Source organism: Neolamprologus multifasciatus, chromosome 9 (assembly GCF_963576455.1).
Source record: "Neolamprologus multifasciatus chromosome 9, fNeoMul1.2, whole genome shotgun sequence".
In the NCBI taxonomy this organism is placed as follows: domain Eukaryota; kingdom Metazoa; phylum Chordata; class Actinopteri; order Cichliformes; family Cichlidae; genus Neolamprologus; species Neolamprologus multifasciatus.
The window spans coordinates 25,482,202-25,497,411 of record NC_140447.1 but is presented as its reverse complement, the minus strand read 5'-3'; the positions used below and the strand labels follow the sequence as shown (position 1 = coordinate 25,497,411).

Genomic DNA, 15,210 nt, shown 5'->3' with positions numbered 1-15,210 from the left:
GTGGAATTGTTTAGCGTTTTGGGTGCCTTGAAAAGCGCTATATAAATACAATCCATTATTATAGGCATGAAAGTGAATTTTTCAAGATAGAATTTTCATGTTAGACAAATTCATCCTTAATCACTGGTACCGGATTTATACATCGGGGAAACCAAACAACCTCTGGCGAAGCAGATGGCACAACACAGAAGAGCTACCTCGTCAGGCCAGGACTCTGCAGTCTATTTACACCGACAGGCCAGTGGACACTCTTTCAAGGATGAGGATGTAACATCCTGGACAGGGAAGAACGCTGGTTTGAGCGTGGAGTCAAGGAGGCCATTTACGTGAAAAGGGAAAGACCATCTCTGAATCGAGGAGGGGGCCTAAGGGTACATCTTTCGCCATCTTACAATGCTGTGATTGCAGCCATTCCCAACTCTCTGTGAATGGTACTCATGGCCATTGATCAGTGCTCTTTGATCAGTGGGTTTTGGTCAGTGGTTGTTGATCAATGGTCATGAGAATTTGCATAATTATGATTAAGGAACTGACCTCACAGCCCATTGTTCCTTCAGTGGGCTGGTTTCAGTCATTATGCAAATGTACTGTTTATAAGATTGGGGAAACCTGCAGTCAGCTGAGACTGAAGAAGTCACTTGGATGAGTGACGAAACGTTTCTCCCAGAATACGCTACGTACAGATGAACAGAATCAACTTTTGGAGATTTATTTTCCTGGATGATTGAGAATGCATCAAGACGTTAATCACTGGTATTGATCAGTGATTAAGTCATTATTTTTCAGCTTATTTAACTTTTCTCTCCAAAGAGCAGCTCGAAACGATGAAGACACCACTAAATAAGAGAAAACAAAAACACTGAAGGCAAGAAGACTTCACAAGAGACAAAATAAAACTAACTACCCTTGTCATAGGATTTCATCTGCTATGCTGGAAAAGATGATAACTCCAGCCATCTGCCAGCTTCGCTTGATTGCTTGACAAACAAATGTAGCCGAGGGGGAAAACACTCAGCATGACGGATTCCAGTATGCTTAATGAAATGCTGCTGTTGTGCACCGCCACCGCTGACAAACTGCGGTCTGCATAAAGGTCACTATAAATCAAGTCCCTCACTCCCAGACTGTTGCGTTTCTGACCCCAATCAAGTACATAAATATGTCCACAAGCATGCACATATAGCATAAAATGACTTTCATTTTGCAACTTTGCTTTCTGACAGCAATTTATGATGGGATTTTGCTTTTACGTCGTTGAATGTATTTATGATTGGATGTTTTATGACATTATAAATCGGCCTTCCCACTGTAGATTAGGCACAATGAGTAATTTACACTCATCACTGGTGGGATTTACAAGCTGGTGATGGACAATTTACAGATTACACAACGGTTAATTAATCGTAACAATAATAATAATTATTTGATAATTAAATCAGTCATTAATTACAGTTAAAGACAGCCTCACCATACTATAATATCTAACACCTTTTTTCTCCCCAAATCCTGCTTGATATTTTTAAAAGCCTCTGAGTTGGGATAGAAATGCTGACTCACTCACTACATGACACTGGGTAACAGGTGCACAGATACCAGATGTCTGGAAAATCACGGTGCAGGGTGCAGCAGGCATTGCACAGCAATCAATAAAGCAGCATACATGCGGAGGTGGTCAAACAACGCTGTGATTTCAATTCTTCTTCATGTGGTTTGAAACAACCGGGCATGAAAGCAAGTGAAGTGAGCTATTGACATAACACCTACAAGTTATCCTCCGGCAATAAAGTTCGGATTGAAAAGGCATTAACTGTGTAGTGGAGCAGCAAATCATGCGCACTGGCCCCTCAATCAAAATGCACCCATCAGCCTGAAGGCGCACGAGCAGCTGGAATACGCCAAACAGGCAGTTTGAGGTACAAGTAAACAGCTGCTTTCAGTCTGTGCTCTGGGAAAACATAACGGGAAGCAAATTAGTTCTTCAATAACGGGGGACAGTTTGTACATTGAGCTCATTGCCATTGTCTGATGGAATAAGCTTATCTTTAAATGTCAGATGTTCTCCAAGAGTCAGGCTTTTATAGATATTGATTTGGAAGTTTTTAAAGGGTTTCTTGACAATAATTCAGTAATATATTGCTGAATTGTGTCAATGTGATAATAAAGTGATATTGAATTCGAAAAAATATGCATTTACAGTTCAACAAAGTTGAAAATAAAAAAGAAAGAAAATAAAAAAATCAATTAACTAAAGGAATGTATCTTGCATTTCTACATAGGTTTGGAGTTTTGTATCGATTTAAATATTGATTTTTCAAAAAAACCCAAAAAACTTTATATATCAAAATCTTCCACCCTATCATGACACATTGGAAGGTATTGCGTGTCTATTTATTTAAAAAGCAGGTACATAAAACTTGCAACAAAACTTCCTGAAGTCCAGACTGCAACTCTAGTGCAGACATTAAAGGCTGTTAGTTTTCAGTTCAACCCAGGTGCCTCCAAGGTGTAGTTCATGCATTTGCCAAAACACAAGAACGATTCCTTGTTTGAGACCAGGAGGAGGCACAAACCCTGGAAGAGCTGCATCAGGAAGGGCATCTGGTGTAAAACTCTGCCAAATCAAACATGCAGTTCCATCTGCTGCGGTGACCCCTCATGAATAAGCGGGCAGCTGAAAGAATCCAGGTTTTCCGGTACAACGGAGAGAGGTGAAAAATGTAATTGTGTAGTAGCTCAGTGGAAAATATGCACTGGGTATTGAGATTTCCTTGTTTTCATGGCGCTACCAATCCGTGTATCCTCGCTGATCAATCCAGCAGTTTCATTTATTAGCTGGTATTTTTTGAAGTACATGAAGAAGCTCAACACAGTCAAACAGAATTTTGGAGGCGTAAATGCAAAGTATCACAGACCTGAGACTGTTATTAAAAAAAAAAAAAAACGAAACAAAAGTTCCCAAAAAAATATTTGTGTATGCCACTATAGTCCAAAGCTGTTTACATGTGCAATAATCTATAGTTGCAACATCCCTCTAAATGAAAAAAAACAATAAAACAAAAACAATGAAATAATTAGCTACTTGGACAAATAGGCAGCTAGGCAGAGGGGGGAAGTAACAAAGAACATTATTTAAATACCTTTAAATAAAATTTTCAGGTCTGTATTTTACTATTTAATTATATAACAACTTTTAACTTTTACTCCCTACATTTCCACACAAATATTATTATAATTATTATATTTTCCTCATTTTACTCTACATTTTTATAACGGGCCCCTTACTTTAGCTTGTAGACATTTGAGGGAATTAATTTCACATCACTGCATCACTGCACACCTTCCGGACATGGACCCAACTTGACCCTAAATGAAGGAAACAGTAACACATAAAAGACAATCCTATTGGTGTATCTATCCATCACCGATCTAACAGCATGGTACTTCAGCATCTTACTAGAAGAGAAACGCACACGGGGGGTTTCATGTTTTTTAAGTTGCAGTTCAATTTAAATGCAACTTTCTATCAGCTCAAATATCACAATTGTTTGTATGCAGTTGTGATCACCAAACATGTGTCAGCTAGCTGAAAGATACAGCTGCTGTGTTTTCCAGGGGGAGAAAAGAATGAGAAATAACTTCACCCAGAAAATGGGAAAGATGTAGGAAAGAGAGGACAGGGGAGGAAGAAGAGAGATTACGATTAAAGATAAGGGCTGCTCAGTGACATTTGATAAACTGGAAATATAAGGAATTCATTATTCAGATCTATTCAGTAGTGTTAAAGTGGTTAGTTTGCAACACTGCAGCACTATGTTTGGTGCAGAGAAGCTATGGTCAGTGTAAGGTTACATCAGGAGCAGACTCTAATTTTAATCTAAGCTGATGATACTGATTAGATTCACTCACTGACTTCCACCGTTATACCAGCTTTATACCTTGTAGCATTTAGGAAATCGGCCGCGATAGCTCATGTAACATCTGCGTAGATCATGTTGAATTCATCTGGGTAAATCCACTGAGAGCAGTGAATCTTAGAGCGCCAGCAACACGGGTCAGAGCTGAACACAGCCTGCACACAATATCTACTTGCGCCGCTCACAACAGAAATTAATGTGACTCATTTCTTAGCAATTCTTTTCCCCGCGCTGCACCACTACAGTTGATCGTAGGGTTCCTACATCTCTCAAATCCCATTTTAACCTCATTTTTCTGTTTAGGTGTGGAGGCAAAGTAACCCATCTACACTGCGGGCAACAGCCAACAGAGCTAGTTGTTTTTAAATTCCCTTTGTTTTTCTCTGCTTGTGTTCTACATAACAGATGTTCAAGCTAAGCACATTTATTAGAAGTAGAATTTAGGCTGAAATAATATTTGTATTCCTTTGAATTAATATTGTTTTTCTATTGTATTAAGATAATATGAGGTTCAGTTTCCAAAGTTCTCCAAAGAGTTACTTTTTACTTTTATACTTTTTACAACATTTCACAGAGGTTTCACCAGTACTTCAACTTTCACCAGAGGAGTTTTTAACAAAAGCATCATTACTTATTCTAAGAGGAATAAAGAGAGATATTATATTTCCGCCACACTGGCTTCTCTTCATTGGCTCCCTGTTAAATTGAGAATCCAATTTTAAAGTCCTTCTCCTCACATACAAGGTCTTGAATAATCAGCTCCCTTATCTTATCTTATCTTAAAGACCTCATAGTGCCGTATCATCCCAGCAGAGATCTTTGCTGTCAGACTCCAGGCTTACTCGTGGTTCCTAGAGTATTTAAAAGTAGAATGGGAGGCAGGGCCTTCAGCTTTCAGGCCCCTCTTCTGTAGAACTAGCTTCCAGTTTGGATTTGTGAGATAGACACCCTCTTGACTTTTAAGATTAGGCTAAAAACTTTTTGATAAAGCATATTGTTAGTGCTGGATAAGTTGACCTGGAATCCTCCCATAATTATGGGAATAAATAAGTCTACGTCTAGGCTGCAGGGGGCTAGACAAAGTGGAGTGTTTCCTCTTCACTCACCTTTTTCACTCACTGTGTTTAAACACCACTCTGCATTTAATCATTAGTTATTAATCTCTTCCAGATGGATGGCTGCCCCCCTGAGCCTGGTTCAGCTGGAGGTTTCTTCCTGTTAGAGAGTTTATCCTACTATTCCCAACTGCTTGACCATAGGGGGTCATCTGATTGTTCAGCTTTTTGCTGTATTATTATAGGGTGTTTACCTAACAAGATAAAGCACCTTGAGGAAACTGTTGTAATTTGAATTGAATTGAATTGAACTGAATTAAGTCTGCACATGTGCCACCTCTGCAGCCAGGGCTAGGTTTAGTCACCTTGAACCATGTCTCTCAGCTCAAACTTTGTCCACCAGAGAACAAGAATCTTACTGTACATTATATGTGACTATAATTCTACAATTTGCATCATAGTTCTGAGTCAACCTCAGTCCTTATATGACTTGCAGAGTTATGTTGACTAAATTCAGGATGATGTACGACATCTAAATAAGGGAAATTTACTTTAGCGGGTGCTTTCAAAAGAAAATGTTTTAGATATATTAAACCAAACCCCCCCAGCAGTAACCTTAAAATACACGTAAAGTCAAGGTGAACTGAAGTGAATCTTTGCATCACGCAGCCACGCTCTTTGAAGTTAATGAGACAACAGAAGCACTCACTGGAGGAGCGCCAATGTTTACTTAAACTGAGAACTCAAAACAGTCTAAGGTATTACCATGACAACAGGGACTCTTTCTGGTTAGTCTTTTGAATGCTTCTCCTCTGCTAGAGAAAAATCTCTCAGTCCATTATTCCTTTTCCTCCCCCCCCCAATTTCAGCCGAGGGAAACAAATCATTAGTTGTTCAACAACAGAGCCGTCTGTGCCCTTGAAGGAGGATGTTTGCCATGCCAGAGAACAATTAGACATAAACAGAGTGAAAGCTGGAGAACAAGTGTCTGAGCGGTTTCTGAACAGTGTCACATTTAGGCCAGAAGCTCATACATTTGCTGACATCAAGCATACTGAGCTCCGCACACGCTGTACTGCAAGCGAACGGGTGAGATAATAGCCGATGTATCCCATGGTAACGTCTTCACTGTCATTACCCCTTTAGGCATCTGGATGCAGACTTGATGAGCTGCAATTTCCTGTGCAGGCACAACACCTTGGGGGTTCTCGCCACCCATTTAAAGTACTATGTGCTTCGCTTGCACACAGAATCCCAAACGGCCAACAACAACTATCCAACTATTATGCTTGGTGGTCAGAAATCACACTGTGCAGTTTTCTCCCAGTTACTGAGAAGACTTCCCACTGAGGCACTACAGTTAGTCTCAGTCTCATGAGTATGTGCTTACTGTGCAAGAAGCAATCACTTGGGATAATAAACCTGTCAAGTAAAAGTACATTATCTGCTTTGTTGCCATTAGGACTGTGAGAAATGGGTAAAAAAACTTCAGAAAATGCTTCAGAAAAACAGCAATGCATGATGCGATACAGTGTGATGCTCAATTTATTTCCAGCTTCTCTGTTTATGGTGCTAGAGTAGCTTTGCATGATTCACAGATTAAAATAATCCTTATTTATCTCACACTGCACCTTGTCACAGGCACTAAGTTTGTCCTGTGTTCCTTTTAGGCAAAACTTCCTGAAACAGACTAAATGTTCGAATGACAGGAGGGAGGGGTCTCTGTCTTCCAGACAAAACTGTGTGCCTGAAATGACTGCAAAAAGAGTTTTGGAGCAGTCTGAATCCTGAGCTTTCCAAGTACTGCACAGGGATTACTTGTACATACACTGACCTCATTATTTGCATGATTCACAGTTTAAAGTAATCATTATTTATCTTATACTGAGCTTTGCTGCAGACCCTCAGTTTGTCCTGTGTCTGAAAAAACAAACAAACTATCACTTCTCCCTTTAAACTAACTTGTGCCAAACCTACCACCTCATGTAGAAAAAATTAGTGGAATCTAAATGTTTAGAGTACTCTGAAGTCTGGGTTTTTGGCTCAAGCTTATTACCATAGCTCTGTACTTTAATTTAAAAAGTTTTTTGTAGCTGAATAAAAGTACAAAACCAGCATAATACAGAAATTGTGGCAGTAGTTTGCCAGCAGATCCATCCCATTTAAAATGATGGCTTAATTGTGTTTTCTTGTGTGAAGTGAGGGACTCTCCACTTGTGTGTGAAAATGCCGCCATTGTGAAGTGGAGCCAGCAGCAGTGATTAAGTTATTGAAATCTGCCATAAAGTGTCTAGATAGGGCCCAGCATTCAGTTTAACAGTGATCCAAATGTTGTTTATCACTGGCCCATAAAAAAGACAAAGCTGTCTCTCGTCCTTCAATCGTCAATGTAGAGTTGGTGCTCACAGTAAAGGCTAGTTAGCAGTTAGGACTCAGGCGAGAAAAAAGAAACTTAGTGTAGCCCTCTCTTACATATGGGTGTGTATGTGTTCTCTTTTTTTTAAGTTAAATTAAGGTCAATTTAAAACCATTGAAATATTAAGCATTTGCTCAAATGTAAATCCGTCCAATAACGACCTGCTTGCAGGTTTCAGATAACACAGGATATGTTTAAATTCACTTACAAGGGTCATGCTGATGGAAAACCTGAAATATTTTTCCACTTTCAGAAGAATAAATGATCCACGTAGGGGTACTGTAGCATGCTCGAGTTGTAGCTGAAAACAATAGTCTGCCTTTCTGGGATATGTACTTTCCTTTAAATAAGCTAGGTTTTAAAAATAACCCATAGGGAATACCTACTGAATAACAGCCTTCTGCCTTACACTGTGTGGAATTCTGAACTTTAACAAGCTTTTCTTCCAAACAAAAATGTTTATAAGGTTGTCATTATGGGTTGTCTTTTTGCATTTTTCTTGCTCACTGCAGCACTCCTTGTCATTTTAGTGCCACCTGTAGATCAGACAGGAATACAGCCATTGACAGGACTCTTTATTGTGTCATTTAGTGAAAGCCTAACTCTAAAACCACTAGTTTTCAGGGGGGTAATATATGAGCCAAGTCTTGCACTCATTCCCAAGTAAAATTCAACTTCTTTTTTTGCCCCAAAGTTAAGTGTTAATTAGTGAGCTTTAGGGATGCTGATAGGCAGTTTTTCTTTTCTCTTTAGACATGCAACTAAAATTAAAATCACTTTCACTTTACATCTCATTCAGTGCAAGCGCATTTCTGATTTGGAAGTTGACCAAAATCCTCATGATAAACACCCATGTTTACTTTTCATTACGCAGGGATCAAAGAGATAAACACACTCAGCACATCCCCTCACAACTTAAGGCCACGGGCAGAAAAAGACGATCTTCAGCCAAGGAACCATTTGGAAAAGCCTGACTCCACACAGCTGTGCCCCACATTTTCCAAAATGGCCTTGAGTGTTTGCAGAGCTCGGCTTATTCAGCTATAAATGAAGAAATCATGGGGAGGAATCAAAAAAAAAAATTCTTTACCTTGGTTGGTTGGATAAGAATTTCAGCAAGCGCTCAAGCGACATCAGCAAAGGATCATAAGGCATGAAATAATATGATAATGCAGAATGAACTATAATATTCCCAAATTTAAAAATTTAAAGGCTCAAAAGCCTTTAATAGGCAAGATAGTGGCCTTTAATATCCGAAAGAGCCCCCAAAGGACACTTAGTATTCACTCTCCTCATACATACAATCATATAGCTGCCTTCAGCTCCCTGCACAAGGACAGCCAGAGTCATATATCCTGCACCTCACAGCTTTAGATGCAATAAAATATTAATGGGACCCTCCTTGGGCAAAAGGTTACCTCTGCCCTCAGAAGCATCACGAGGCAAAAGAGACAAAGCCAAAACTCAGCAGTCATTATGAATGGCCCCATAAAAGCAGGACAAAACTTTCAAACTCCTTTAACTATGATTCATGTCCCTCTTGGCTCCATTAGATCGGCTGTACTTGCAAGCAGGGAAGGACACGTGAAATTAAAAAAAAGGGCGTGAACTATTAGAAATCACCTCACATGGTTATAACGGGCACAAAAAAGGTAGACATTAATTATATACATTTCCAAAACATCCGACGCGCGTCAAAGCGCATAGGCTATGGAAAACGGGAACTAACAGATGAGGGGAAAGGAACGAAATCGGCGTCATACACTACGTACGAGTCAAAAAGCCGCCTTACCAGCACGTTGCCCTGCATTTTTGCAGTCTCAATCAGACTCTTTTCCTTCATTTTTCCTCCCGTCGCCCCTCCGAGCCTGATTCTATAAGGTTGGATATGTGGACTTTTGGACAGCTTCTGTCAGCTCTCCTTCCCCGCCGCTTCCCAGCCAGACCCTTACATAGTGAGACAGTTAATAAGTGGGTGGGCTTACAACCTAACGGGAACGAAGGAAAACAACGTGGGCTCTTCGGTGTACTGACGAATATTTGTATTGACCAAGCTGTCCTTCCTCGCACACACAAACAGCAAACCACACGGTGAAAAATAAATATAAGTTTGAGTGAGATCACTGATTTTTTTCTTTTTTTTTTCTTTTTTTTTCTGTTTGGAAGAGGCGCGAGAAGAGAGAGAGGCATCAGAAAATCCCATTTCCTGTGGAACAGGGAAACTGACACCGTGTTGTTTTGTTTGTTTCAGAAGCTGCACAGATTTAAAGGGATGGCCAGATGCAGGTGATCGTCGCTGTCAGATATACCCTTCAGAGTAAACTGACGCCAGGTCAGCTGTAATCAACTGTAGGGTTGACACATATTACGATCGCCGACATGCACTTATTGCCACGTCTATCTGTCACAAATACATTACATTCCGCAAAAATTGAAATCTTTAAAGGTCATGGCTGAGGCAAAATGACGCCTGTGAGGATTTATGATTAACTTCCTGTGCTTTTGTCATATGATGCACATTTTTGCCCCTTTTACTATAGTAACCCTCACCTAAAGCCAGACCTCCTATTGCTTCTTACAGTCACTTGTAATGACCTGAATTACAAGGAGGCGGGGAGGTGTGTGTGTGTGTGTGTGTGTTGAGAGAGCAGGTCATGGTACTAAAATGTCATACACGTAGTCTGACAATATCATGACTCCTGTTGTGTCTGTACATACATGGTTCCCACCCTGAGGGAATAATAAATTTAAAGGGCACTTATCAACAGGATAGGAAAGGGATGGGGGGATAAAAATATTAAATTTTCATACGCTTTTAAACTTATATGCATTCACGTTATTGGACTGGAAGGAAAAGCTTTTTATACAGTATACTCGGTATAACATGCATAGAAATCTACATGAGACCCAAGCGTTAAGATTTAAATTATAAAATATGAATACCTTAATTAACTCATTACATTTTAATAACTAATTTGGGTCATTCTGAGAGAAAGGAAACCTGCTTGCCATAATTGCTGTGAGAATTAGTTCTGAGATAGAGGTTCCCTGTTTAATATTGATATATGGTAATCATAATAATAATATTTAGGGTTTTTTTTGTTTGTTCATTTTTTGGACTCCACAATTGACTCATTGTGCTGGCAAGTCTGTTAAAATTTTTCAGAACACTAGCACAGATTGCCCAGTACTTTTTACATGAATGTATGTGCCCATGTTGACAGAATGCAATGGTTTTATTTAATGTTTATTCAAATATATTCTGATTTTAGCCTCTACAGACTGTATTTCCATTGCAGTGACTTTGGACAGTGGAGATAATTGTGGATCCTTGTGTGATAATTACCTGTTAGTCACTTGCTTAAAAAGGTATTCAAAAATAAAAGACAAACAGTTTTCAGAAAGTTTCAGGAAGCCCAAAAGAAAAGAACAAAAGCTTTAGATCGCTCTAATGCCTCTATTAAAACCATAAAGGTAGCACAATTTGCAACACATGGTGCGTGTAGCTCTGTATTTAAAGTCAATAGCCACTTAATTACCACTCAGACTATTGAATTCTTCTCTGCACAGAAGCTTCAATGTCATGTGATGAGAAAACAGGAACACGAAAAAGCTTAACATACGCATACACATACACCATTCTTTCACTGGCAGTTTAAACAACATTACAATGTCTTCTTGAAATGGAGCAAAGCCATTTGTTTCGTATTGATTTCTTTTACTGGAATCAGCAAATATCACGCAAGAGATTAAAACGTGAATGAAGAGAAGGAGATAAAGAGGGCTGGTGTGACAGGAAGGATGCTAGAGCCAGGGTGAGATGTGGCAGACCCAGCAGCTAAAAAAAAGAAGCAGATGACCAAGAGAAAAAGAAACTGAATAACGTACATGTAGCTCATGGATTACTCTCAACACCATTTGTCAGTTACATACAATATATAAACCCTTTCAGTTATGTGTAATGTCAGCTTTCAAGATGGAGGCAGCTTTAGTTCTCCAGCTCATGATCTTAATAAATCAATATCAGCCTGAAATCCTCTGAATCTTGACTCAGAGTGTTTACTAAATACTGTATACTGATGATCCACCGGGAAGCTGAGAGTTCTAAACTCACAGCAGCAGTTCACCAAGAGCAGGTTCCCTCAACTGGGAAGTGCAAACAGCATGTCTCACGTAAATCTCATTTAAAAGTGCCTGGTATTAATTACTGTGGATAAGGCTGTCAAAACAACCTAATGGGGGCTTTGGGCTCCCTCGCCAGCAGCTGGACTGCTGACAGAGGGAGAACGCAGAGATAGGTTGCAGGCATGCTGCTTCATTACTGTGTCTGCATTTTTTACTGATTTCCTTCATAACAGCTCCATGGAGTTCTGTCAAATGCATGCTTAAAGGATAACCTTCATAACTTAAAATTTATAACTCCTGGCACCAAGCGCTTATAAATTGGTGCTTTATGGCTTGTTGATAGGTTCACATTTAATCAGGGAGTATGTATCAAACATGACACGTGAATACCCCCCCCCCTCCCCCTCCCCCCACCCAAGCTGGCTGCAGCACACATGCAAGATTGAATTCACCATGTTGTTTATTTCTGTGCTAAACATAGTGGGCCAAGCCAGAGTACATCACATACAGGTGTGTCGGCCAAGGACATCTGTAACAACAATGTTGGCTGTGCAGAAGCAGACAGCAGCTGCCTGATGTTAAGACTCTCAGAGAAAATGGCTGGCCAGGAATGGCTAAGTGCTACTACTATACTGTAAAGCTTGACAAAAAAAGGCAGTTGAATGCCACAAACCAGACAGCTGCCAAAGCTAGCGAGCTGTATGGAAGCTCTGCTGGTGAGAGAAAATCTGCTGGAGTGTTGATTGCTGCCGTCTGACTCCAGTGTAGAGAGAGACAGTGCATGGCTGGCAGGATCAAAGTGCTGGCAACATGCACAGTGCACAAAAAACATCTTTTCAATCTTATATACTGTTGTGTTATCAGAAAGTTAAAAACAGATTCCACATAATCAGTTACATTAAACAATAAGATATCCACAAATAGTAACTGCAGTCTGGTAAAAGTGAAGGTTTCGTGGTTATAGAAAACTAACGCCGGTTCATCTATGATTAGGGTTAGGCAGGAAAAACCCCAGTGACTCAGCGTCCACATCCTAGTTCTGACAAAAACAAAAACAGAAGACAAAGAAGCAAACAAATAAAACAAGGGACACAATTCTAACAAGTGAAAAATCCCTGGTTCAGTCGAAGAAGAAACCACAAATACCTTTTGGTAAACCTTCTGGCATAAAGCTACCTACTGTGGTGACCCCTAGTCGGTAAGGGTGCAGCTGAAAATAGCTTTGTAACTTTAAAGCAAGGCCAAGACCATAGAAGAACCACCTCAACAGGGACAAGACTTGGCTATGCATCTGCACTTCCAATGTTCCCAATTTGGACCGAGAAGAGAGATGGGTTGAAAGAGGAGTCAAAGACGGCGTTTATGTCCACTGTGAATGGCCATGATTGAATAGAGATGGTAACACCAGCTATCAGCCACCTACAATACAGTCTTTGGATCCCTTTCCAGGCGCTTCAACACCTACTGACATCTTTCCACAATAGGAGACCTCAGTACGTGTCATGATGGAGGTACATTTTCTCACACCTTGGCTCATGTGATGACCACACGATCAATAGTGGGCCAACAGCCCTCAGGATCACCTCCAAAGGTGACAAACCACACTAGGGGTTACATACCTGGGAACTGAAGAACACTATAAAATGCCGTCACAAACCAAAAGAAGTTCAGCTGCCTTCTTTATTCAAGCTCTGAAGACTACCATAGCCTGGATAAATGAAAGCCTACACAAACAATTTTGGTGTCCAAGGTGACATTAGGATTTAGGAACCTTTTTAACCCCACCAACGGGTGGATAAATAGCCTCCCACCTGAGGTTTTTGAGAACATCGTCATTTGTGAATTCGGTGAACTCAGTCTTTAAATAATGAAACAACACAGCTTACCACGGTACATTTGAATCGGTAAAAGGTCACTTTCATGAAACCCGCAGCAAACAAACACTCCAAATAATGCATTTTGTTTGTGTGTCATCACAATTTTATGTAACATTATGCAGATTGCGAGCTTTCCACGTTGCAGTATTACCTGTTGCCATATTTCTGCATAATTATAATTTGATAAAAATAATTCAATAGTTAAGTGCAAATACCAGCTTTGAATTTTAGAAGAAAATGGACAAAAACAAAAAACAAAACATGGAGTTAATTCTGTGCTGAGTTTATTTTCTGGTGAATGGCACTGTAGTAGCATGTCAATTATGTAAGTGTGCCCTAATTTCCAGGGAACTGTGTCTGTGCAATGAACGCATTCTATAGAAGTGTGTTCCTAGTACTAGCTGATAACCAACATCTTATCCAAATACGGTTATGTCAGGCAACCGCAAGCCAAGAGGGTGAAAGCCAGAAATGTGGCTACTACCACTATCATTTATAACTTTACACTAGTTTGCACAGCAGCTACAGGATCTGTCTTTGATCAATAAACAACAGTAATCCCTTAAAACTCTGGTCCAATAGTTAGAAAATACTTCTGTAGCAAAGAGGGCTTTTGTTTATGCCTTTTTGCCCAACCATAGAAGGATTACATCCAGTACGAGGTTTCAGAGGCCAAAAATGGAAGCACAGTTCCTTGAAAGATTCTTGGTTTCCTGCAGTGAAACAACAAACAGGTATTTATATACACAAATTTGCACACACTTAATATTTACTGTATTCATTTTGCACAAAGATGACTCTGCATGGCGTTCTTGGCTACATCCGGAAAAAGTCCCAAACGTTTATGACTAGACAAGACATTCTTCTTAATAACCTCTGCATTATATCATGCAGGAACTACAGTGTAACTCCACATGTCTTTGTCAGCATTTATAGCTCTGTTTTTGGGACTGGGTGCATTCCAAGTCAAGCCTCCGAAAAGAGCCAGAAAACCCTTTTAGACAAAAAAATGATTAGAATGCGCTCAAATCCTGGATTGATTGGCCTGGATCCCCAGTGGAGTGAGTCCAGAAAACAAAGCTTCATTCTGATGATGGCAGCCATCCAGCACAATAAACTTAACCGAGATCTTCACAGGACAAATCGATGGTTTCATTATCAACTTAATTACATGATACCATGGTATCTTCTACACTGTTGTCACTGTGGTTTTTTGCTGTTGTAATGGCAGCCTGAGAGATACTGAACTTGCCTCAAAGAAGACTAGAATTAGCAATATCAGCCTCAAACTAAATTAAGTCTACGTAAATCGTAAATGAGATGACCACCGAAACCTTTACTGAAACAATAAGCTTGTCTTCAACTGATGTTTATCATTTTGTGAAACTCAAAGGGAGGTAGGGTGGAGAGGTTCTGGGTAAAGGTAGGTTTGCTTTCAAATGTGGCTTTATTTTATTTTAGCTACAGGTTAAGAGTGAAAAGTGAACTAGAGATAACTGCATTCAAAGGCCATTACTGAGCAGCAGGAAGCAACTATCCCAGTCCACACACTATCAAGTGATTTGCATCTCAAACACCTTTCTCTAAAAAAAAAAAAAAAAAAGAGAAAGAAAAATGCCTCACCTCTCCGTTGGTGGGGAGCTTCATAATCTAGATAAGAGCTTTGTGATGACCTTCCCTGCCCCGGACTGTCAAGGCAACAGATCGTTACCATCTCTAATGAACTCAAAGGCCAGAAAAATGGTGCATAAATACAGAGCAAGAAATATGGTGCAATAACGTGGTGTTAGGCTTGAAAAAGGTAACATAAAAGGTTTTAATAT

At 39.8% G+C, this 15,210-nt stretch overlaps 1 protein-coding gene across 2 annotated transcripts in view; it reads right to left on the bottom strand.

The window, feature by feature from the left end:
- LOC146511668 (A-type potassium channel modulatory protein DPP6-like) overlaps positions 1 to 15,210 on the bottom strand; it is a 262,569-nt gene that overhangs the window by 222,272 nt on the left and 25,087 nt on the right. The window contains exon 1 of one of the 2 annotated variants that reach the window (XM_085173048.1): positions 9,178 to 11,894. The exons of the other annotated variant lie outside the window; for it this stretch is intronic. Coding sequence (XP_085029174.1) covers positions 9,178 to 9,228 — 51 coding nt within the window. The 5' untranslated portion in view covers positions 9,229 to 11,894. Of the gene's footprint in view, positions 1 to 9,177; positions 11,895 to 15,210 lie in introns of those variants that run through there. 2 annotated transcript variants of the gene reach the window in all.